The sequence below is a fragment of the Rhea americana genome, unplaced genomic scaffold (genome assembly GCF_003343005.1).
Source record: "Rhea americana isolate MKP2758 unplaced genomic scaffold, rheAme1 scaffold_123, whole genome shotgun sequence".
Taxonomy (NCBI): Eukaryota; Metazoa; Chordata; class Aves; order Rheiformes; family Rheidae; genus Rhea; species Rhea americana.
In genome coordinates this window covers 2,072,793-2,096,393 of record NW_028185295.1, presented here as the reverse complement: position 1 = coordinate 2,096,393, position 23,601 = coordinate 2,072,793, and the positions used below count along the sequence as shown (strand labels likewise).

The 23,601-nt window shown below is 42.2% G+C and overlaps 1 protein-coding gene across 4 annotated transcripts in view; it reads right to left on the bottom strand.

The window, feature by feature from the left end:
• Positions 1–7,644, bottom strand: part of STUM (stum, mechanosensory transduction mediator homolog) — a 49,243-nt gene extending 41,599 nt beyond the window's left edge. For all 4 annotated transcript variants that reach the window (XM_085325798.1, XM_085325797.1, XM_085325800.1 and 1 more), the window contains exon 1: positions 7,366–7,644. In XM_085325798.1, the coding sequence (XP_085181924.1) occupies positions 7,366–7,567 (202 nt within the window). In that variant the 5' untranslated portion in view covers positions 7,568–7,644. The remainder of the gene's footprint in view (positions 1–7,365) is intronic.
• Positions 7,645–23,601: the final 15,957 nt, after the last annotated feature.

Below are 23,601 nucleotides of genomic sequence, written 5' to 3'. Positions count from 1 at the left end.
TGTCATGGGTGTGACTCCTATTCAATGAGGTTTAAGATTTCTGCATGATGCTGGCTTCTTTGCCAAGGAATACTGCTCCCACACCAGCCTTATTAGATGTGCATTATAGCTCAGCTGCAGGCAAACCAGCTTTTACTACAGTGAAAAATAAAATGTTGAGTTGTGAACTGGAGTATCTGCAACAGAGGTTGGCAATTCCCTTCTGCTTCCTTTACTGCTGGAGCAGCAACTTCCAGCAGAGATGTGAGGCACAGATACTAGTTTTAATTGCCAGTAAGGTGTGCCAGCAGGTGTCTGTCAGCACCTTTACACTAGCAAAATTCCAAGTACTAGACATAGACACACTGCTATAAATGATCTTAAACTGGTTCACATTCTTCAGAAATAGTCACACAAGTATCTTTATAGACTGCCATTTTTACACACTGCTCTAACCAAGTCCATATACTTCAAATATAGTACTAGTATAATTTTAAATAGGTAGAGCTCTTGAATGCAGACAAGGCCAAAGACAGAAGAAAAAAATGTTAAATATCACATTGGCTTTATATCTCATATAAGACTGAACTCTCCCTTTCTCCTTTCCAGGAGATGTTTGAAAGACATCTGAGTCGATGAGGGAGAGAAAGCCTTCCTCCCTTGACTATCCTGAACAGCTCAATAATCTCTTACTGTTCTTTTCACAGGGAAACAGATATTATGGTCATGACCTATTTCTCATAATGACACTTTAGTAGTGTTTGCAGATAGCTCTGAAAGTCACTTATTCAGAGCACTAGAACAGTTTACCTTCATCCTGCAATCCAGACTAGCCAAAATTCACCAGTTAAAAGCACTCATCATCCAAGTTACTTCCATCTTCCAATCCGTTCATTACTTTTATCTCTCACTGCACAAAGTTCCAGTTCTTTGGCCTTCTCACCAAATCTCTGCCAATGTACTCTCCCAGACTGTCCTTTTCTCCGTCTGGACTTGATTCTCTACTTCCCTCCACGTCATACCCTTTGTCTGGAACAGCTTTCCAGACTCCTTAAAATTCAGTTGGTTCACTTAGCCATTTAATAGCTCTTCTTTGCTGTCTGCTTCCACCCTCACTCTAAATCTTCAAATGTATCAGTCCAAATTGCATTAAATGACAAACTAGACTGCAAGATGCTCAGCACACCCTGTCTCTTTACGTGTTTATTAAATAAAGAGTGCATCCACAGAGCTGCTTAAACATCAGCAGTGAACAAAAACATTTCTAGCTATTTCTTTTGTCTTCCATTTTGATGGGAAAAGAAGGTGTGAGGGAGGAGGAAGAAACTTGTTTGTATTTAAGTCAGTCTGGCACTGATCATAATTCAAAAGTAGCAGCTTTAGGTTAGTGCACAAGTTGATAGTGAAATGAACCAAAAAGTCATTATAAACAGAAATAGAGTTAATTTACTGACTTTTACTGACCACATTGAACAAAAAGGCAAAAACTGACTGAAGAACATAATACTAAATAGTCAGATTTTGGCAGAGACTGTAGGCAGGAACAAGGTGTTGCTGTGCTTTTGCTGAGTATGCCCATAACTGCATTTGTAAAGCATGGGCCATGGGAGGATGATGAGTAAGAAGGCACCTACATATGTGATCATTAAAACTAAACAGGTAAGCCCAAGGAGGGGATCAAGTACAAAGCAAGAAAAAGGGATGAAAAAAAGAAAGATATTAATATCAGGTAACTATGGTCTAATAAAACACAATTGCAAAGAAGAAAGCATCTTTGCTTCATAAAACAAAACAGGGAGAGGTATCAGGATTAATGCCTTGAATATTTCTCCTGGTTTCTTCACTTCCCAATGCCGCCTCAACTGCCAGTGCCTAGGGAGGAGGGGGAGGGCGGCATGAGGCGGTGAGGGCGACACGAGGCCCCCTCTCTTTCTGCCTTTGGAGATTGGATCAAAAATAGAGTGGCCTCAGCAGAGATAAAAAGCCCATTGTTTTTTGCTGATCTAATACATAAGCTAGAGTTGTCTGACCCAGCAGTTGTAAACTTGAAATTGGCCTTTCTTCTGATCACAAATTATCTGTGCACTAGTTGTGAGTTTTGCAAGCTTGTTTGTCATTCTAGATGGTCTAGACACTTCATGCTATAAAAATATTCCAGATACTCTGTGCTGGCAAGATCTTTGAGTGACTGTTCATTATGTAAGACTCTCTCATTTCTCACTTAAACCTCTGTGAAAAGAAATAGGAGATTAACAGCTTTCTCCCCACTGACAACAGGACCTGCAGGAGCAGGAACCTGTAGTTTCAATTGTTCTTAGGTAGACCTTTAAGCAGGAGTMTGTCTACAGCACAACTGATACAATTGCTAACATCAATAGAGCAGTAACTGGGTGCACACATTGTATCACAAGTCTCCCATGTCATGCAAAGAAATTACCAGAAAGGATATCTTTTGGATCTTTTCAATGTATGGACTACTTTCAGTGGAAATGCAAAACCCACTATAAATGAAGTCTACCGACAATAAGTCTGCTTTGTTTAGGTATGTTCTTATAGACCAAGAAGYGGCTTCTGTCTGCAGACCACTAGAGATCTCTACATCGCAGTCTGAAAGGCTAGAGAAGTACAGCAGTAAACTTCACAAACACATGTTCATACAAATGCTTGCAAAAACTTTCCTTTCCACAAAATAGTTTGTAAACCACCCTGATTCATTCATTTGCATGTCCATAAAGGAAAAAAAAAAAAAAAAAAAAAAAGAAAAAGATCATAAATGCCAAAGCAAGCTTGGGATTTGAATGCACGGATGTGTGAAAGCTCCAACTTCTTTTTTGCGGTATTTCTTTTTTATCACATTTTTGTGGCAAAAAAGTGGGTTTTTTTTCCTTGGAATTTTTATTTCAATAATGAAAGTGATGGATGTTCACTTCAGGTACCCATTTACTATTACAACAGCAAAAATAAAACGGGAATTGTTATTTTTATGTAGATCCCATTCCCATAGCTTCTATGAGTTGTATGTTCCCTACTTCTGTTCAGCTCTTTGGAGAGCTCTTTCTGCTCAAGAAAACTCTGGCTTCTAATCAGAGCCTGTTGCAGATGTTTGGCTTGTATAAATTAAGCATTAAAGCCAATGGTGCCACCTCAATTTACATAGCTGAAGGTCTGGCTCTTGAACTCTAACAAGACTGAAGTAGAACAAACAGATGACGGAAGCTGGCACATCAGGAACACAAGAACAGTACAGCACTAAAGAAAAATGTTCAGTGGGCTGGGAATCATCCTGTCTTTCTCTAGTTCTYTGTGAGATGCTATCCCTCACTATCTCCTCAACTAGGAATTTCAGGGCTCATGGGTSGCTGCTCTTCTATCTTGCACTAGCATAATTTTATGCTATGTATTTCAGTTACTCCCTGCATAAAAATAGTATGCATGTATAATTCAGGCTGTGATCCAAAAGTCCACCCCCTTCCTGACAAGAGGGATTCATCTTGGAGAATACCTCACACTTGCAGATAATTCCACTCACTTCTTATATTTCCCTCAAGTTCTCCTGCTTCGTTCCTCCCCTCCCACACACGTGATAGTGAAGAAAGGAAAAATGGGTAGGGAGCAGGGCAAGATTCCCATGTATCAGCTTAGGGAAATGACAGGGAGCCAGATCTGCTCCCACGCTGACTGGCACATGGTAGCTCCAAGAGAACACCGTCTGCCAGCTAAAGGGCATGGACAGCCCCTTCTCGCAGTTGCCATCTGCAGCATGTACTGCTGGAGATGTACGCAGCTCAACCCAGCAGGAACGGAGAAGGAGAGGCTGGACTACTAAGTGTCTCTGCTGGTGCCTTTGTCCTCTGTTCTTTAGAGCTAATCAGCATGCGATAAAGCCCTGAGGCTTAAGAGCCAACTCCAGAACCCCGGGGTCAAAATACGGGTGACTGACAGTCACTGTTTAGTTTATGGCACAGAGGAGTGCCTGCGGCAAAGCTGGAATGCTTGTAGATGCAGTAGCTTTTGCTACAGCACTTGGTGAAGACACCAGCTCCCTCTTTTCCTTTTTGTACTGTCTGCTCCTTTTATGACCCTGAATTAGGGACACCTTCATTATCACTTAGCCTTACAGAACTGTGGCAGATGCAGATCAGGCAGACTGCAGTGGACSATTAAAAAATTCTGATCCAGAACATCTCCAAGTGGTTGTGCCTATCACAATGAATGGAAGCACTGTGCAATTTTAGGCCTGTTCTGCAAAACAGATTACAAGTAGATAGGTTAAAYAAGCTTCTTTAGATTGTATCTGGTCTGAATTTTAAGTTTGGCAAAGCCAAAGTTAACATATCCCTTGGGTAAGAAAAATTTCACAGGCATCTTTTGTAACATTTATACAAAGATTAATGAAAAAAGTTTACGATGCATCCTAAAACCTGCAGTTCTGGGTTTTTCAGGGACATAAATCTCTGGAAAAACTAACCACCTGAAAAAAATAAACTGACTTTAAGCTAAGGACAAGTGTTACTTCTCTTGTCCAAATGGAGTACTGCAAAACATAAACAGCATAAGGGGAAAATTAACTGGATGTTTTAAATTCTCAGATTTCAGCCTCACAGATGACACTTGTAACACAGGAAATATAATTTAGCTAAAAAAGGCAAGACTTTCAGATGTTGAGAGACTTGTCCTGTGTCCAATAACCTACATTACAGCACAGACTCTGTTTGGAGTTACTGGGCACTAACAAACACATCAATGTCACTGGCTTCCAAGCAGTAGACTGCGTGGTTTATTTAGTGTTCCCCATCTTCTTACCTAACTCTAGTGGCTTCTGACTCCTTAACGCAATTGCACTGTGGAGTATATACATGAATGAAAACTATCTATGAAACAGATGAAGAATGAAATTCAGAGATCAGAAAACAGAGAACTTCCATTGTCACCTAAACAAACTCACACTCTCCATTTAACCAGGCAAACACATAGCAATCCTGTGAAGCATTATTTTAAAGTGTTAAAATCTGTACTACAGAAATTGACGGGAGTTTTGATATTCACCAGGAACAGGCTCAGATGCTAYATGTAATACTTCATACCACTACAATTATTATTAATCTTACAAGTGTTGCTCAGTTCACAGAGACGACTGAAGCATGACACTGACATGAGATGGTAGAATCTCTCTTATCCTAATTATTCCTCCCAGTAGATTTGTGTTTCTTCTGCTTCTCCTTGTGTGTGGGCTACATGATATATGACAAGATTTGGCTAAGACTGTAAATAGCTATATTCTACTTGGGTATATTAACTCAGGATAAATTTTCTATGAAAATGCACAGGATATTAGTATCTTGATTAAAAGAACGTTTCATTTATGTACAGGCTGAGTGCTATGCATTATAGYGTTCGTGATGCATCTTCAGAAAAGCATTTCTGGCTAATCAGTGAGAATGCCACATGGACTTCTTTTAATTTGCAATTTATTTGTTTTGTACTTTTGCAACAGAAAATCAGGATGAAAAGTGGTATGGTCAACCAGAAAGTACTGATGAAATCAGCAATCAAAGGGAAAGTGAGTTTAAAGAAATTCTCAAGTATTTAAAGAACAAAAAAATTAAAGCCATTTTTGGGCTGTTCCAGCTAGCTAGTGATAACACAACCAGCATGGCTGCAAAATCCAAATCCAAGCCAGCAGGACCTGGGATCCCCATAAACCYAGTGTAGTCCACTTTCAGAAAGGAAGTAGTACCTACTCGCATTCTTTACTGACCCCTTCAGTGCGACAGAAGGCACAACACTGACTGCCTCCAGCAGGTCTGCAGCAGCCACCAGAGAGAAGAGCTCTGAGAGACAACCACACTGCACGCCAGTTCTGACACAAGGACAGCTTATGAAGAAAGAGCACTGAGGGTTTTCTAGCGTGCTTTTGGAAAGCACTATGAAATACAAGATTATCCAAACGAGGTAGGAAAAGGGCATGGTAAATCTTTCTATTTTTTTCCTTTTATATCTAAAGTGAGGACATACTGTCTTTAATGCAGCGGAAAACTACATTCATCTGATTTTGAAAAACCCTGTCTGCTGATGGTGGGAAATTAAATGCTAAATTATAACAACTTTGAAACACATGAAAGCACTCAGCTGGAGAATTTCTACTTGATTCATTAATCCATGTTCTTCAGGTGTTTGGATACAAGGACTGCAAACACAACACACCTGCAGGTGCACCTGGAGGCATATATGTCCATGCCRTTCTTTTCAAAGGAAAATTCTGAGGTATTTAAAAAGGCTAAAGTTTTCCTTTGGAATAAACCTGTGGGTCACTTTCAAGAGCACATACACTGGAATAAAAGTGTCTTCTACATGTTGCATACAGTATACCACTCAGGTAATACTTTATTCAGAAAAATTTTTAAGAGCTGTAGATACCTTACAGAATTAAGTCATCTCAAGTATGTGAAATGGGTAAGGACAGGGCTCTTTAAGTGCGGGGCAAGCTGTGAAATACTCCTAGGTCTCAAAGCAGCAGTTTCCCCAGGGAAGACTTCTGTAGGGGCCATGCTAGCAGATACGGTGGCCTGGAACTTACTATGAGAGACCTGAGGTATGGACTGATTTTTTTTTTAATCTATTTTGTTCAATGCTAAAATAGTTGTATTTAGCCTCATGTTCCAGGTAATTTGGTTTCCAGCATTTGTAATGCTCAGACTTTAGGCTCCAGTTGGCTTTTCACTGCAGTAGGCAAGTGTTTCCTAATTAATAAGAGAGAAACAGAAATACAGAAGGGATTACTGCCACAACTTAGGGATGTGTTACTTGATTCACCAACTTAGGGTATCACATGGAGAAAGGGTAAATTTCGGCAGCTTCCCCAGACCCAGTTCCTTAGAAAAAAAAAATAGTATAGGAATAAAATCTTTCAGAGTGAAAAGTGAAAACTTATTTTAGGAACGCTGGCTCTGGAAACCCAGTTTCACAGCATTTGGTGTGCCTCGGCTTGTCTGAGCTCTCCCCTCTGAACTGGGGGATTTCAGAGACTGTCCCGGGGGAACCAAGCACCCCCTTCCCACCCACCCACCCACACCCACCCACACACACACACACACACACACACACACACACACACACACTGTGCCGGCGTGGCTTGTTACGACGCAGCGACCAAGCCGCACCCGCGGCGGCCCCGGCAGGCGCGGGGGGACGCGCCGCCGCCCCGCCGGGCGACCGTTGCTCCAACGGCTGCTCGCGCGGCCGCTCGGCGCCCCGAGTGAGGCGGCAGCAGGGAATGCCAGCGCGCCCCGCTGCCGGCAGTCGGCAGCCCCCGTCGGCGACAGCCCCCGAGTGCACGGCGCACCGCGGCCGGCGCATGCAGGGAGGGCAGGCGGCGGAGCTCCTTACCCAGCCCGGGCACGAAGGTGTTGAGGAAGAGGCAGATGACAGCCACAGGGAACGGCATGTAGGGGATGGCGGCGCGCAGGGGACCCTTCTTCTCCCGGACCTGCACCACCACCCCGCTGGACGGGGCAGCGCCCCGGCTGGGCTCCCCCCCGGCGCCGGCCGCCGCTGCCGCGCTCTCCCCGTCTTTGGGAAAAGGATCCATGGCCGGTGCGGCGCGGCTGCGCCCGCGGGAGGCAGCGGCGGTGCCCCGGCGGGCTCCGAGCTGCCGCCGCGCGCGGAGCGGCTCGCGGAGCGGCGCGCGCTCCCTGCCGCCGCGCGCGCGCGCTCGCGCGCCGGGGGCCTCGTGTCGCCGTCACCGCCTCACGCCGCCCTCGCGCGCGCCCCTAACGGCCGCCGCCCTCCCCCTCCTCYGCCGGCGCTGGCAGTAGAGGAGGCGTTGGGAAGCGAAGAAACCAGGAGAAATATTCGCGGCATTAATCCTGATACCAAATCTAGGTGTGACCACACATACTAGATTTTTGCATCAGTGATAGAGAATAACCTGTGTCTTGTTGCACGTTTGAAAACTGAGTTTACATTAAGGAATTCCTGCTCAGACTTTAAACCCCAAGAGCAAAACCTGAAGCACTTTGCATACACTGCTGGAACTACACCTAGCACATGTATAATTCAACAGTTTGACCAATTTCACTGAAGCTAGTACAATGTAAATAGTTAGAAAAACTAGCTTAATGAAATGGGTACAGAATGTAGTTACAAGAGTATATATTTGATTTTTCCGGTACCTGGGTTTTGAACCCTAAACATGTAGACATTCTATGTAAAACCTCTTAACTATGGAGTTTGCATGTCTTTCATCCATTTTTTTTWAAAACTTCCTTTTGATTAAACACATAGATGAGACATATTACTGCAGAYTTTTAGGCAGTCTGGCTTGGCTAGTTAAAATTCTTGTGGTAATATCACTTATTTCTATCAAAATAGTTTTGACATCCTATTATGTTCCCTAGAAGCAAAGTTATTGGAAGGCTGCACCCTTCCTTTAAAAAGATCTAGGGGCACTGTTATGAATTTTCCCTTCCTCTGCTGGTTGACTGATTACAGTCAGATTACAAATCTTTATGGCATGATTGTTGACTAGYTAAAGGCTGTACATAACCAAATCTGCCATTGGAACACTATATCAAAAATTTGCAGTGATAAAATTCTATACCCTTGACCAGATGATAAATTAATATAGGTTCTAGGAATGGTATGTGGGTGAGCCCACATTATCCRCATTAAAAGTCAGCAAAAATCCGTTATGAGAACAGCCCAAATACAAAATCAGAGACTAAAATTAATTAAAACAATGTTTTGTCAGAAATGCTTAATAACAGGTTGTGCTGTTATGGAACACTTTCTTGGAATATCTGAAAGGGTATGCAAATATAAGTTAATTCACTTACCATTTTAAGATAAGTCAGCAATATACAAGGCTTACTCTACCTGTTATTAAAATGCAGCCACTTCTAGACTGAACTGCATTGTTAGTTCTGCACTGCCAGCATTCRTGGTAGTTCTCAGGGACCTAAGGCAAAAGTTTTGACTATCTCACTGTGTATTAAAGATACCATCATGTAACAAGTGGTGTGACATTTCCAAGCTTCTCTTAACAAGTAAATTGGGAGCCAAATTACTGAACTGAAATTGTCCCTTGCTCCTCAAGCAGTGTATAATAGCCGTGCAAATCATTCCATATTGAGCACCCATATGCTACGTGCTTATCATTACTTAAAAGACAAAGTCCTGTGTGCTAGAGAGCTTAAGTGAGGAAAGACAGTCATCAGTGGAAAAACTAGATTGGGATCTAGATGAAATAAAATGTGACCCCGAGCTGAATTGTCCTGAGAAAAATGAGGTTAACACTTTTAAAAATTAGCCAGACTTGGGAATACTAAGACTCCTAAGATTTCTTCAAATTCACTATTTAAAAAACTTGTTTCACTTCTCAGCAGGAAAACAGCACAACAAACTGATTTACTTAAACATAACATTTTTAGTCTTCAGCTGAAACAAAACAGACGTGAAAGCAAATCTATTCAAAGTGTGGTTCAGACTGCAGAATTTGCTTGGCACATTATAGCACCAGTGTGTTGACACAGAGGACTGGAGACACAGTCATCAAGCCTTCCCCAGATTTCTCTGCACAGTAATGCTGCAGGAGGCAAACACTGTAAAAATAAAGACCAACATTGTAGCCATGCCTAAGGACATACATTTAGTAGTCTAGGAAGTTGAGATACCTTACCCCTGGATGTCTGATGAAAGAGTTGGCACTGTTGTTAGCCAAGAAGGCAAGAGGATTCCAGGTCTCCTGTAGATGGGTAGGCGCTCTATGCTCTTCTAGCTCTTAAGACCAAAGAAGGCTGTTCTCTAACTCCTTTTAATCTTAAAAAGAATACATATAGTTGCCATGTCCTTATTAAGCAAAGTAGATACCAAGAGCATGAACAGAAAAATGTCTTCTAAAATAGCATTGTCTTAGCACTATCAAGATTTAAGCTGCACCTTCCAATAGATGGAAGCCGGTGATCTTTTTTCAACATCCTTGTGGTTACTGCTTGAGGAGATTGTTGTGGGAAGTACGCTGTGGAGCTTTGATCAGCATTGCAAGAACTTTATATGAGTCAGACTTGGAAGACATGTAGCTCATGGACACCAAATTCCCACTCAGAGCAAGTAATCTCCTAGTGAGAAGAGGAGAAGGCCACTAGCTGACTTTCAAGGAGCAACAATGTGAGATTTTGTAATGAGAGCTTTTCCTACCTTTGGAGGTGTCCACTGTGGACAAACAAACTGCATTTCAAACATTTTACAGGTAGAAGCCTTTTATTTAGACCCCAGACTAGGGGAGGGGAGGTGCTACGATGTCAAAAGAACTTAAAGATCAGCTGGGTGCATAAACTTGCCCTACTATCATAAGATAACTTCATTCTTTTCCACCTTGTGCTGGTCTGCTTTTGGCACCAACATTTTAATTGTTCTTATCCAGTCAATGCAGAACTTAAAATCCTAGTAAATAAAAGAATAGTCAACAAACCTAACATAACAAATTTGTGTAATCAAGGGTTCTTCTGTCTGAAATACACCCTGCTCCCAAGCTTGGGTTCTTTCCAAAGCTGTCTTCTTACGTATCATACAAGGATGTTGAGAGAGATACAAAAATAGATCCAAATACAAATCAAATGAGGAGTACTATGAACAAAGGCCATAAGGAGCTAAACACAGCTACTGCTCATGAACAGTTCCCTGGGGGCAGGATGAGCATTGCATTCTGCACTCCATTACACCATAATAAATACAAAATTACTCCACTTGTTGTGACTGAAGGCAGTTTGGCTCAAAGAGTCCAATTTTCTCCTAATAGAAGAGACCAACTAATTTCATTTGTGTGGACGAGATTAGGTTTTATTGGATCACAGATGTAACAGTTTTGTTAATAAATCCAATTCATCTAGCTGAAACTGGACCTGGGAGTCCCATTTCTTCATGGAGACAAATACATCTCTGTGAGGAGGAATGGCTTTATTCAGTATGTACCACTTGTGTCCCACGTAGATTCTGTTCTGACTAAATTATAATGGCACTTGAAGTGTCATATAAATTGTTTCCATCTGACAAATGTTGGACAGTCGCATGAAGCCGGGGTCATCTCAGTGGAGCCAGTGGACAAATGTGTTGCAAATGAGAACTAGACTTAATAGATATGTATATCCTGGACATACAGGAATCTAGACTAGTTTTGTTATGGACTTCAGAGGAACCTTAAAATAGGAAATACAAACAGGATTCGTTGTGCCAAATCTGATAGGAAAACCTGTGCTGATTTTGGCGAGAGCAGTGGTGGCCTCRCGTTACAGAATCACAGAATGATTGAGGTTGGAAGAGACCTCTGGAGATCATCTAGTCCAACCCTCCCTGCTCAAGCAGGGTCACCTAGAGCAGGTTGGACAGGATCATGTTCAGGCAAATTYTGAATGTCTTCAGAGAAGGAAACTCCACAGCCTTTCTGGGCAACTTGGTCCAGTGCTCTGTCACTCTCACAGTAAAGATGTTTTCCCTCATTCATATTCAAGTGGAGCTTCCTGTGTTTCAGTTTGTGCCTATTGCCTCTTGTCCTGTTACTGGTCCCACTGAAAAGAGTCAGGCCCCATCCTCTTGACACCCSCTCCCCCCTAAGGCATTTGTGGGCWTTGTTAAGGTCCCCTCTCACTCTTCTCTTCTGCAGCTTCAGCAGGCACAGCTCTCACAGCCTTTCCTCATAGGGCAGATGCTCCAGCCTTCTGATCATCTTTGTAGCCCTACACTGGACTCTCTCCAATAGCTCCATGTCTCTTTATACTGGGGAGCCCAGAACTGGACACAGTACTCTGGATGTGGCCTCAGCAGGGCTGAGTAGGGCTGCAGGATCACCTCCCTTGACCTGCTGGCAAGTCTTCCTAATGCACCCCAGGATAGCATTGGCCTTCTTGGCTACGAGGGCACATTGCTGGCTCATGGTTAACTTCTTGTCCACCAGCACTCCCAGGTCCTTCTCTGCAGAGCTGCTTTCCAACAGGTCAGCCTCCAGCCTGTACTRGTGCATAGGATTATTTCTCCCTAGGTGCAGCACACTACACTTGCCCTTGTTGAACTTCATGATGTTCCTCTCCAGCCTGTCCATGTCTCTCTGAATGGCAGCACAGCCCTCTAGTGTATCAGCCACTCCACCCGGTTTGAGATCATCAGCAAATTTGCTGAGGAAGCACTCTGTCCCTTTGTCCAGATCACTGATGAGTAAGTTGAACAAGACTGGACCCAGTACTGACCACTGAGGTATACTGCTAGCTACAGGCCTCCCATTAGACTCCAGTCCACTGAGGACAACCCTCTGAGCTCTGCCTTTCAGCTAATTTTCAGTCCACCTCACTGGCCACTAATCTAACCCACACTTCCTGAGCTTACCTATGAGGAGGTTACAGGAGACGGTGTCAAAAGCCTTGCTGAAGTCAGGGTAGATAACATCCACTGCTCTTCCCTCATTTACCAGCCAGTCATTCCATCAGAGAAGGCTATCAGGTTGGTTAAGCAGGATTTTCCCTTGGTGAATCCATGCTGCTTCTTTTCCTCCATATGCTTGGAGATGACATCCAGAATGAGCTGTTCCATCACCTTTCCAGKGATGGAGGTGAGGCTGACMGGCCTATAGTTGCCTGGGTCCTCCTTCTTGCCCTTCTTGAAGACTGGAGTGACACTGGCTTTCTTCCAATCCTCAGGCACCTCTCCTGTTCTCCATGACCTTTCAAAGATGATGGAGAGTGGCCAAGCAATAACATCTGCCAGCTCCCTCAGTACTTGTGGGTGCATCCCATCTGGGCCCATGGATTTGTGGATGTCAAGTTTGCCTCAGTGATCTCTAAGCCAGTCCTCCTTGACCAAGAAAAAGTCTTCCTTTCTCCAGACTTTCTCCCTTGTCTCCAGGCTTAGGGATTCATGGGGGCTGCCCTTAGCAGTGAAGACTGAAGCAAAGGCAGCATTCRGTAACTCTGCCTTCTCYGTATCCTTTGTCACCAGAGCACTCACCTTACCCAGCAGTGGGCCRACATTTTCCCTAGTCTTCCCTTTGCTACTGATGTATTTGAAGAAGCCCTTCTTGTTGTCCTTGGCATCTCTTGGCAGATTTAATTCCAAAATCCTTAGCCTTCCTCATCACATCCCTACATACTCTATCAATGTTCCTATGTTCCTCCCACATGGCTTGTCCCGTCTTCCACATTCTCTGTACTTTCTTCTTCTGTTGGAGTTTTGCCAGGAGCTCCTTGCTCATCCATGCAGCTCTCCTGCCCCCTTTGCTGGACTTTCTCCTTAGGATACACTGCTCTTGAGCTTAGAGGAAGGGATGCTTGAATAGTAGCCAGCACTCCTGGACCCCTCTTCCTTCTAGGGCCTTAACCTTAACCTGTGAGATTGCTCCAAGGAATTCCCTGAAGAGGCCAAAGTCTGCTCTCCTGAAGTCCAGGGTTGTGATCCTGCTTTTTGGCTTACTTCCTCCATGCTGGATCCYAAAGTCCACCATTTTGTGGTYGCTGCAGCCAAGGTTGCCCCCAACTTTCACGTCCCCAACCAGTCCTTCTTTGTGTTAGTACAAGGCCCAGCAGCACACCTCTCCTCACTGTGTTCTCCATCACCTGTGTCAAAAAGTTATCACTGATGCTCTGCAGGAGCATCCTGGATTGTCTGTGCCTAGCTGTGTTGTCCTTCCAGCAAATATCAGGGTGGCTGAAGTCCCCTATGAGAACTAGGGCCTGCGATTGTGAGGCTAGTTCCAGCTGTTTGCAGAAGGCCTCATTGGCTTCCTCTTCCTGATCAGATGGCCTATAGCAGACACTCACAACAGTGTCCCCCATGTTAGCCTGTCCTTTAATCCTCCCCCGTAAGCTCTCAACTCACTCTTCCTCCACCCCTAGGCAGAGCAAAAATATTTGCTAATTCATCTTCTGTCACATGGTTTGTCAGTTTGTCACTGACAGAATGATAGGAAAAATTATTCCCTCTGTAAGTTTCAATTAACCTAAGACTTCTAATGGTGGTGTTAGCAGCAGTGTTCTGCTCTGTCCTGAGATTAGATGGTACCACCAGTGCCATGAAAAGGTTTTTGGGGCTCTATCACAAACTGTTTTCCTGGCTCCTGACTGCTTCAAGGCTTCAGTCAAACAAGTGATGGTGGCAACAATAAGCAGTCCAAGGAGGCTGGGAGAAGGAAAGGACCTTTCTGATATTCTCCAAACATCTCCCTAGGCATCTCCTCCCTAGCTCTTGGCAACTCCAGATGTGATTGCAATTCACATTTCCTCATCTTTTCTTGCTCAGTTAAATTCTCATGTCTGCTGTCTTATACCATTCTTTCATCTTTACAGCTTGTATGTAACCAACTAGTCATTTCTCAGAAGTATTAGGATCTCATCATTGTCAGTTCTCTTGATTTAATGCATGTAGATGTTTTTTCTTCTTCCCAACTCATAGTATCCATGCAGTCTTTCTTCCTTCAAAGAGATTCTGACTGTTGTACATGTACATGTACTCACATGTCAGTGTCAGGTTCTTTAGCCTCTCCTAGTCTCACCTCATGTTTCGTATACAGCCCAGAGAAATAAAATTCACAGTAAACCTTCCAACATAGAAAGTGGGAGCAGGCAGTTAGGGAAATCTGTCCCTCTCATGACAATGACAAAACAGGTGGGAATAGAGGACAGGAATTGGAGAAATACTGTATAGACCCTAGAGTAGTGCAGAGCTATCACTCATAAGTATTTCTTCAAGCACAAACCTTTTTTAGCTGTTATGAGTWATCCAACTTATCCTGAAAGAAAAACAGATGCCCCAGTTGCAATGGCTTCTGTTCCCAGAAAGGAGCCCAAACAAGACAGCATCAGATAAATATGCAACGATACTGAAAGGCTCCTGGTTCTTCTCTGCTGTATTTCACTTTTCAAGCCCAATGCCAGCCAGGAAGGCTTTTCCCACATAAGCATACCAGACCTGTTTAGTGCTTCAAGTTATGGAAAACATCTTCTAGCAGTGACAGTCAAACGTCAGTAATCTTGGACTTTGAGAAGAGGGATGACCTTAAGCTGAAGCAGCTGGCACAGGGTTTGTGCTTTAAATTCTCTAGTCTTAGTCTGCCCACACTCAAGGTTTTACAACAGTTCCTGTGTAAGATAGAAGTGAAGGTCTGGAGTTCTGTCCCTTGATGGTTCTGCCTGGGTCTGTCGGCAGTTCAGTTGCTTCTTACTGGCGTAGGATAGTGTGGCTTAGGCTTGTTGTCAGTCTGCATCTGTCTAAATGACAGATTTGACAGCACTTTACTATGACCTCTAAAAGTTCACAGAAATTCACTCTAGAGCTTACCTCTCATGGTCACAAGTTAACAAAGATGTTAGCTAATGAAACCCTCAATAGTGTCAGAGAGTTGTACCCCATGGCATAAAGAAAGCAATCTCACTATAATCAATTTTTACCTTACCTGTCCACTAAACTAACTGCTTGTTAAATAGAAATCTTTCACTCTGAACCATATCCTACTGATAATTATCTGCCACTGAAATAATGTTTTTTTTCCCTTACTCTTTCTTTTGTTCTTCTCTTTCAAGAAGTTTTTTGGTGAGGAAGTTGGGAAAGGATTTGAGTGACAAAATTTAGAGGCAGATTTTAATTCCGTTCCAGACTTCCCCAAAATCTGTGGGGAAAAAGGGAGTGACTTGGTTAGATCCTTGCTCTATTCATTTCAGATTATCCTTTTATTATTATTATTATTATTCCTCTTCTATCATGGAAACATGCATTCAAGGAAAACACTTGAAGGCTAAAGATCTCTGTTACATCAGCAGCTACCAGTGCCACGTGCARTGATCTTCTCTGTGCAAATGACCACTTGGTAATGTTAAGGCCTAGGCTATTTGTTTTGCCACTGTTTAATTTTTAACAGCCTTGAACATCCTTATCCCCATTTGAGCTTCTAGAGGTTCTCTTTTAGTTCATTGAAAAGTTCCTTTTATTCCTTTCTCTAAGCCTACCCTCATTTTCCCCTCTTTTACAGCCCCTTTCTTCTGTGGAACATTTTGCCTTATAACACTTCACAGATTTTATTGTTATTCAGCTAACGTTCTTATGCTCTTCCCTCATGCTCTGTGATTTAAGCAGGCTTCTCCTTTCCCACATGAGATAATTATTGATCACAGGCATTAYATGATGCTCCTGGGCATTTGATTTTTGTGAGTGTAAATAGGAGAAAATTTCTAAGAGTTAACTGTTGTGGCTTTTAGTATCCTGGACCACTCATTTCTCTTATACTGTGGTTTAGTAGATAGGTTGCTTCAGRAAAAGTAGTTACTATGCTTGGAAATGCCCAAGATCTGCTGTTTTAAACCGTTCATGTTTTCCAGGCTCAATTCTCACAAATACAGTCTCCTTTTTTCTCCCTTGGTTTCTATCTCCTTGCCCAGCCACTCCCAGTATCTCCACCTGATGATACATTTTCCTTTTCTGCCTTTCCTCACATCTTCCAGGCCCAGCCTTATTCAAACACTGACACATTCTTTCCATTGAGCAAGACCAGAGCTTGCTCCCTTCTCCGTTTGATTTATAAACTTCCCCCCTCTCACAGTGTAATAGTTTGCAAAAGAAAGACACAGAACAGAAAGATGCAATTTTGTCAYGTCTTGTGGCAGATTCTGATCCATCCGTAGCAGTGTAGAACTACCAGAAGTCCCATGCATCACGTTTAAGGCACTACCTTGCCAAAGTTTAAGGCACTTCACACAGAACAATCCCATTTATCTAACACAGTGTCTGTGTTTCTTACTACAGTCAGTGGAGGGGCAGCATCTGAGATCTACCAGGAATTAGCAAATCAGATTAAGTTTGGCATCTATTTCTTCAGTTAAAATGGGAGGGAACAACAGGAAATATCACATACCTTCATCCAGTTGTCATCCTCTCTGCTTCCTATTTTTAGGAGAACAAATATTTCATGGATCAGTACCCTTCATACAAAGTAGAACAGAGTATCTGTGTTTTCCGTTTCCTGGGTGAATGTATTCTGCACTAGACTGTTGTTGAAAAGTTGAACTCTGTTACCACCACATAAGATGAAGTTTGTTATGCTCTAATCCTGGCTTCTGTGAGGGACTTGGGGAAAGTTCAGAAGCCCAAAATAAACCACAACACAACTGTGGCAGGGAGAGATACACCAGTCCCCCTAGAGGAGGCACCAATGAGTAGCAATGGGCAATTAAAATTAAGTAATTGGGAAATATCCAGGCTGTGTAAGGAAGCACCTCCTAATATCAGCGCCTAAAAGATTAAGCAATCCTGAAAGGTAAGGAGGAATGGATTACTGTGAGAGTTATAGTGGATTTAGGATGTCTGAGTCCCAACATAAGTCATATTTAGGCGGGTGAGATTCCATTCCTTCTTAACCCTTTTTTGTAGACTTGAATTGACCCCCTCCACATCATTGTTCTTGCAGATACTTGCTGATAGGACTGTGAGCCTTTCATTTACAGACTGTTTCTCTTAGATTATGTCTGAAGGAAGCAAATTATGATCTGTAACTTGAGAGCAACATCAGAGTCTATCAGGTAGAGAACCATCATGTTCTGCCTTAAACAAAATCAGATCAAATTTCTTGCCAGTTATATAATACTTTTTTATTCTCAACAAAAGCTCATTCAGCCAGGATTAAATGTTATAAGACAGCCTTTCCAGAAAGCTGTGAAATAGAAAGACATATGCTGCTCCCCTTTCTTAGAGATTCATTTGAATCATGATGCTGACAGAGGCTGATTTGCCAGCAGATATAAATTTTATCCTGGAAAAAGGTATCTATCTCTGACAGCTGTGAGGAGTGAAATCCTTTATTTACAAACACAAGATCARTGGAAATGCATGCTTTTCTCGTACTGTTCTATGCCTGATCTTGAGGTATTTTAAGAATGAATTAGAAGTCCAAAAAACATGAGCTATTCAGTCCTTGTCTTTTTGTGGCCCATAACTTTGTAACGTCAGTTGGATTTGAAATCAGCAGCTAATGTGACATACAGCTGTCACAGTAATGATAGCTGATATTAGCAGCAAGCAGAAGGACTGATTGCCCTATTGTAAGAGGACTCGGGGAAGATCATGTGGGGAAGGAGGCCAGTGATGTCTAGTTCCTTATTTGTCTTAACAATTCATCTAACTGTGAAAGAGTTCTCATACTATCGATGCACTGTCAGTCTAAACCACTGCTTCCAAAGGTATATTTATTTTCTTCCTGATATCTATCCACTTCTTTCCACTCCTGATGGATTTGGAAAATTATTTGGAATTACTCCTTGACATAACCCCCCCACACTTGCTTGAATTCCTTTTAATCTAGAACAGGATTAACATTGCATCTATTGATATCCTTGTAAGTTATTCTAACCTAAGGGAAAAGTTTACCTGGATTTAGAAAGCTGAGTCAAATGCAGTGGGAACTTTGGCAGGGAGTATCCTCTAAGCCCTGAAAGGYTTACAGGTGCTCACACTGTGGATTATTACATTTCTAATTTCCCAGAGAGAGGTAACAACTAAAGGGATTCTGGATAGAAGATGCTGGTGAGCTCGAGGAAAGAAAACTGTGCTGCTGCTTTCAGCTTTGAAAAGCACAGGGAGAGAGGACAGTCTGCAGTTTTCCACCCTTGGATAAAAATTCCTGATTTTCTTTGCTTTTTTAGTTTTGGTTCAGCTTTTTGCTTTGGCTGAAGACAGGCATCAGAACTTCCTTTATGGAGAGAGCATCATTGGTTGTGGCTCTCTGCAACCCAAAGAGATTTTGTGCACTGAAAGAGGCCTAGGGAACTGGTCTGTGCTCAGGAAATATGCACTGGGCTCTGTCACAAATAGCTGACAAAATTTCACTCTAGCATGCAATTCTCCAGGGCTCTATAGGAATGCTGGCTGAGCCAGCTGGAATCCTTATTAATGATGTGGTTGTAAAGACCTGCCTTGCCGAATCATGTCACCAGAGACTGAAAGATTCAATCCCATGATCTCACCCTAAGCATTTGAATATTTTATCTGCAAGACCAGTTCACATCCAAGGTTCCTCTGTTCTCATATTAAACCCTTTCTCTAGTTACTTGAGAACTTTTGCCCYTATTTGCTTACTTGTTGAACAGACTTCTATACTGGATTTTACTGCATTTAAAAAAAACATTTCTAATGTATAATTAAACTGGAAAATCCATGCCCAACAGATTTGTTAAGTATGATTCTCCATCTAGTCATTATCATTAATGAAGTCATAACATCCTGAGTGATTCTTGTGTCCTTAATTAGTGCCTCCGTTCTATATCCACCCCCTCACTGTGGAAGTCAAGCTGTGGGTTTCTTCCTGGTTCTTAGATCCCTCGTAAACCCCAATATGCACTAATGCCTCTCCAGCCCACCAATTCCTCTTCTTCTGTGGCTCCTCAGGATGGTTTTTAATGCTCTAGTCCTGGAGATAGTGTCAACACCGCTCTTCCGCAAGTACCAATGACAACGCTGTGGCTAGAGGTGTTCCTCAAAGGCACATTACTGTGTTTAAAAATGGCCATCTCATGGACATAATTAAACTGTATGCAACTGTACAAAGTTTTTCCCATGAGAACCTGAATCCTCCTGAGGTTTACCTTCCTGTGGCATGTTCATCCCAGCCTCTTCCTGATGCCAGACAGGGTTTGTTTCACTCAGATGCCTATGGGAAACTGGCAGCATAATGGACTTCACTCTTTTGATTCATATGCTGCTGTATTTTTTTTAGTTAATTGCTTGATTTTCTGAGACAGATCCCATCTGGCCCTGATGTTTTGTCAGCCTTGTGACATTCTAAAAAATTTTATAACTATTTTTGGCATGATCTCAACTTTTGACAGTATTTCTGTTTTTTCCCTAGAAAATATATGGCTGTTCTTGGCATTTTTTCCATGTTCCCCATTCCTTATAAACACTGCATAGAAAATTTGTTTTATCAATGTCTGCTTCTTCTATAACTTAGCCTTCTACCCTTCTGAGGAACGGTCTGCTCAGTCATGCCATGTTCGTTGGCTATCTATAATTTTTCTTCATCAGAAGAAACATTTGTGCAATAGTTCTGTCAGTCTCCACTTGCAGCTTTGCTCATTTGCCTTCTGCACACCTTTCGTTTCTTAATCTCTCATTATAGGTTTTGGCTGACCTCGGGTAGTCTGCCCAGGACTTTAATCCCAAATTGCCTGCTAACACATGAAAGGAGAAGACTTGTGATAACAAGCCTTGCAATTCCTACAGATACCATGTAATATTCCAACTGAAGCACAATGGATTTAGTTCTTAATCCTTCCAAAACAGATGGATATAATCCTAAAAATGCTTGAAGTCGCATTCAAATGATCCAGGAGTTAGAACTCAAACTTTCATTTATTGTGTGTATCAAAGAGAAGGTCAACAGATGATTTATTTGATCAGTGTGTATGGATACATATGCAAAGAAAAGTGATGTGAGAGTTGGGAGGTTTTTCAGTCTTGTTGACAAAGACACAGCTACGGTGGCTAGTAGACAAATGAAGCCTAAATAAGCTGTAATTTCTCAGGTGACCTATTAGATGCCTGTCTGTGTCTAACCAAGAAAAAACAAAAATTTCAGGTTCCAACTGGAAGATCACAAAGTGTTTTTTTTGCCCACTTTCATCATTTCCCCCAAATTTCTCCATGTCAGTACTTTTGTAATCATTTGAACCTTGCTATTCTTTCTGTAGGCATGAGCAAAGACTTTTACCAGTATAGTGTCAGAGTGAACTCTCCTGCCTTCTAAAAAGAAAGGATATATGATCTGAATACTGCRATTTCTTTTAAAGAACTACCTGAAATAAAATCATAATTGTTTGAATTTGGAGGGACTTCCTGCAGTAGAGCATGGTACCACTTGGTGGGACCTCTATTGGCCTCTTTTTGGTTTRGCTTTCCAAGGATGTTTTTATGAACCTCACACTCAGGTCTACATATGCCTTCTTGTCTGTTCCAAGATCTTCTGCCTGTTCTGGCCCTAGTGGCTTCTCACAATAGGGTAGTTGATATCTGTTATTGGTGGTTAATCCCTAATGACTAGCCTTCTATTGTACTACTTTTTGTACTTCAGGACTTTCTTATTAGCACTGGTCAAGGGGAGGAAACATCCCATAAAAACCCTATAGATCTGATGATATTGAGGTTGCATCAACTGTAAGAATTCAGAAATATTGGGAATTGTAGGGGAAATTGTGTAAGCATGGTCTCTCTCCCTCTCTTCATTTCGTCTCTAAATGAGTAGGCCCAATGGGTATGGCACTGCTGGGTATGTACTGTCCCCACTGTCAGACAAAGAAGAGCAGAAGAGATTTAGTGCAGAGGAGAGGGGGAAATGAGGGGAGGAAGAGTCAGTAAGAAAATGAACCTTAACACACTGGGAGAAGGAGACAGCCTGAAAGAAATGCAAAAGGTGATACATGTGTATGCCACCATGGGATTCATCTCATTTTTTTCCTGTTAATGATCCCCACTGGGGCTTTCTACATGGACAGATATCATTAATTAATACCCAAACCATGAAGCTCACTTGCTGTCCTCTTACGCAAGAAACCATACCTGGCTCATCTGTGCTTTGTCTATAGGACAGTTGTGCAAGTCCTGACTGAGACCTCCTTTTCACACTGTCCTATGGCTGTATCATAGCACTGACCAAAACTGAGTTTGCGAATAAGATGAGTTTTACTCCATGGGCTGTTCAGCCTTTGGATTCTTTGCTTCATTCTGGCAGCTTGTTCTCAATGAAATGAGTCTTAATTTGGCTTTCCTAGCAGGTGTTATATTGTTTGGATCACATTATTTCACCTCCACACGTGTTTCTCCCTGAGGTAGATCTGTAGGAGTTCATACTGCTCTATTACCATAAGCAGCTAAGTCCACCCTTTTGGCTTCACCAAAACAGTATCTTCCAAATGGTGAACTGAAAGATACCTTTGGGCATCTCAGCCACTGAAGCACAGATGCTGCTGGCAGGTAACACTTACCTTTTGTTTTGAATGTTATTTTGTTTGAGGGTTTTCTTAAGATGGGGATCAGATGCTTCATATATTCTCATCTCTGAGAGTGCTGAGAGGAAGACAACTCCTGCAAGAGTAGAGGCAGATGCTGAGCTTTTCTGTGTCAACCACTCAGATGCTTAAACCCCAGGTCTTTCCTGTGGGCTTTAACCACTTGCTCAATTGGTTTCTAAGAGTCTCTACCTGTATATTTCCTGGGGAAGGGTCAGGGGCCTTGGAGATTTTAGTAAGCAACAGATTATCTAGGAGATGTGTGTTGCACCCGGGTATATAATCCTCAGTGCTAACTCCATACACTGTAGTGGTGACCTTAGTGATGCCAATACGTGTTCTAGAACACAGCCTGCATTACATGTGTTAAGTCATTTCCCACATGTTATCCCTTTTCTAAAAGACTAAAATATGATTATGTTTACTGCCCAACACATAGRTTATGTTTTTCTTCACCAAAAATAGCTTGTTTATATACAAAACACATTAGTCTCCATCATAATTTCAAAGAGAAAATGAGAGGAGAGGAAGATGGAACATGAGTTAAAATACTCTACTTCATTCCTCCTACTGGAAAAATATGGGTGTGTTCTTTTACCACAACTGTGCCATTTGCTTCTTTGTACCTTGAGAGGCATTGTGTTAAAGACATTATGAAACACAGGTGGTGATGGCATGGAAGCAGCATAACTGTAACTTCTGAAGAGCCTCTTTTTCATAGCCACCAGGTTGATATTGAATTAGAATACCTTCAAAATGGAAGTATTATTTCTTCCTCACTTTCATAATTAGGGACACTGTCATAAGCCAGGGAAGCTTCCTTCAGAAAGCAGGAGAATTGCTTGAAATACTAACTAAAATTAACACTGTGAGAGACCTAATAGGACATGATAAGATAGGGAAAAATCAGCAAATCTCCTAGAAGGAGATCCATGCCCTGTAATTTTATMTAAACTGTGCCATGTCAAACTATATTAACAAAGAATTTGGCCCCAGGCCCTGACCATTATCTTTTAAACTTGAAAAATGGAGGGCTTAAACTGAATTTTTTTCAGTAGAAGAAGTAATGGAGTGTGTGTTTTTGAGCATAACTGTGCCATAATGCTCACTTTGAAATCACTGAGTCTGTCTTACAGCAGAGAATCTGACCCACAAACTCATCCCCTCATTGAGAAATGTATTCTGTCTCTCACATCACTTGAGTAAGAGAAAATCTGCACATAGAGTTTCATTGACAGTTCTACTGGTGGTGCCAAAGACAGCACAGAACCCAGCTCATTCTTCCACACTTGCGGTTTCATTAGTAAAGATAATATTTACAAAARCATGTAGAACATATAAATTGAATAAGAATCCCTTCTATTAACTCAGATTTCTGACTTACTTTTTAAGATCGTCCCAGCAAACTCTGTTTCCAAAGAGTACAGAGGATATGCTCTCAAAACACGATTATTGTATTGCTCGGGCAGCACTGAGAAAGTAAGGAAAGTGTTTTCCAGAATATTGTCATGAGCAAAGAGGAATTTCCATGCCATAACCGAGCCTCTTAGCAAGGTTGTTCTACGAGTACRGAAACTGACTCAAGATCCTGACACTTACC